Here is a 2,213-nt window from a genome sequence, read left to right on the forward strand (position 1 = left end):
GAGAAATTTTTTTGTGTTTTGGTTATAGGGATAAGATTTTTAAACCCCAGTAGGTGTTTGGCTATTTTTAGAAATGATGCCAAATTTATTTTTAGAAATGATGACATTTGAGAGATTTTTTGTGTTTTAGTTATAGGGATAAGATTTTTAAACCCCAAGTAAGATAAATTTAATCATTGTTTGTTAAGAGTGGGTTTGAATTTCTTAATAAAGTCCTTTTCTTTGCATTTTCTCTCAATTTCATTCCGGTTGTAACATACACATACACACACAACAATGGGCTTCTTTCAGTTTCCATCAACTAAATCCATTCATAAGATTTCGGTCAATCTGGGGTACAGTAGAAGACACTAGCCAAGTGTGTTGCGCAGTGGGACTGAACTCAAGACCGCATGGTCGGGAAGCAGAATTCTTAACCAGACAACCACATCTGCACCTTATGTTGACCACTATTGATATATCTTTCTTTGGTTTTTTCCTTCTAGGTCCTATGTCAACCGACCTGAAGTTATCCAGACATACATGAATCCTATGTACGAACCAAACCAAGGTGTACTTTGGCCATCTGTTGCTCCACAAAGTTTGGTAAGTAGCACCATTATCAATTCAAATTATGTTTCCTAGTTGTCATTTCCTAGTATGTGGAGGTACGGCATTCCATTGGTTACAACGACGAGGGTTCCTGTTTCGTTCTGTCAACAGAACAGCCTGCTCTTGAAATTAATGTGCAAGTGGTTGAGCATTCCACAGACATGTGTACACTTTATGCAATTTTCAGGGAGATTCAGTGTGACACAGAGTATGATAAGGCCGGCCCTTTGAAATACAGGAATACAGGTACTACTCATTTTTGCTAGATGAGTAGACTGGAGCAATGAGTGATAAAGTGCCTTGCTCAAGGACACACCATGCCACTGGAAATCAAACTCACAACTTTATGATCATGAACCAAATGCCGTAACCACTAAGCCATGTGCCTTGTAAGGGTATATGGCTTAGTGAATTGAGTGTTTCACTCACAATTGTAAAATTGTGGTTTCAATTCCCAGACCGGGTAGTGTGTTGGGTTCTTGAGCAAAACATTTCATTTCATGTTACTCCAGTCCACTCAGCTGTAAATGAACCCCAGCAATGGCCAAGAAGTTGGCCCTCTGACTGGCTGGGGTCCCATTCAGAGGATAGTTTTGTAATCTCAGTCACTGGAAACCAAGCTAATCTCCAGCCTTATGAGTTTCAGGACTCATGGCAGATGCTAAGTCTGAGTCTACGAGAATTGTAGACGTTTTATTTTATTCTAATCTTGTTTCAATCATTGGACTTTGGCCATGCTGGGGCACTACTTTGAAGTGTTAAGTCGAACAAAACAACCCGTCTTTTTTTTTTTAAAAAGCTTGGTAGTTATCCTATTGGTCACTTTTTGCTGAACTGCTTACATGCAGGGGTGTAAACAAACCAACACTAGTTGTCAAGCAGTGGTAGGGGAAAAACAGTTATTTTATGTAATTCTTAATTAATTTTTAAAAATTCAGAGTAATGAAAGTAACAGAAATATAGCAACAAAACGGTCAAAGTGATCTAACATCAAAATTTCGTGTTAATTTATTATCCAAACTACAATTTTATATGACAGTTATTCTAGTTAGTTCTTCATTATTTTCAAAATTAATTAAAAATTCCAAGTAGTGTGTTACAACAAATATAGTATCAATGTGAAGCTGAACTAATTTTAAATCTGCCGTCAGAATTTCATGTTAATTTATAATCCCAAAACACAATATGACAATTTTTTTACTTAATTCTTTATTATTTTGCAAATTAATTTTTAAAACTCAAAGTAGTGTGTTGCAACAGAAATGGAGTAACAAAACAGTTAAGTCCATAAAGTAAAACTAAACAAATCACAATTTTTTAAAACTAAACCTGCTTATCATTCCCTTTCTTTCTCTCTCTATCTATCTATCTATCTAGCAACTATGGACTGCTCTGTACTGTAGTTCCATCATTGACAATGGACCAAGAATCGAAGGATGGGATGAAATGGCTCATATTCAAGAATCTGACAAAGAACTACGCTCCAGAGTCAACCGACTGCGAAGGTATTTACCTTTTACTGTTTCTTATTTCTTTATTGCCCACAAGGGGCTAAATATAGAGGGGACAAACAAGGGATTAAGTCGATGGACTTACCTTTTACTGTTTCTGTCCTCTTCATT

At 36.4% G+C, this 2,213-nt stretch overlaps 1 protein-coding gene across 1 annotated transcript in view; it reads left to right on the forward strand.

The window, feature by feature from the left end:
* The window catches only part of LOC106878797 (myotubularin-related protein 9), a 43,527-nt gene that overhangs the window by 18,700 nt on the left and 22,614 nt on the right, over positions 1–2,213 (forward strand). Inside the window, exons 13-14 of the mRNA XM_052976145.1 lie at positions 486–585; positions 1,969–2,195. Coding sequence (XP_052832105.1) covers positions 486–585; positions 1,969–2,195 — 327 coding nt within the window. The remainder of the gene's footprint in view (positions 1–485; positions 586–1,968; positions 2,196–2,213) is intronic.

This window comes from Octopus bimaculoides, chromosome 23 (genome assembly GCF_001194135.2).
Source record: "Octopus bimaculoides isolate UCB-OBI-ISO-001 chromosome 23, ASM119413v2, whole genome shotgun sequence".
Lineage (NCBI taxonomy): Eukaryota > Metazoa > Mollusca > Cephalopoda > Octopoda > Octopodidae > Octopus > Octopus bimaculoides.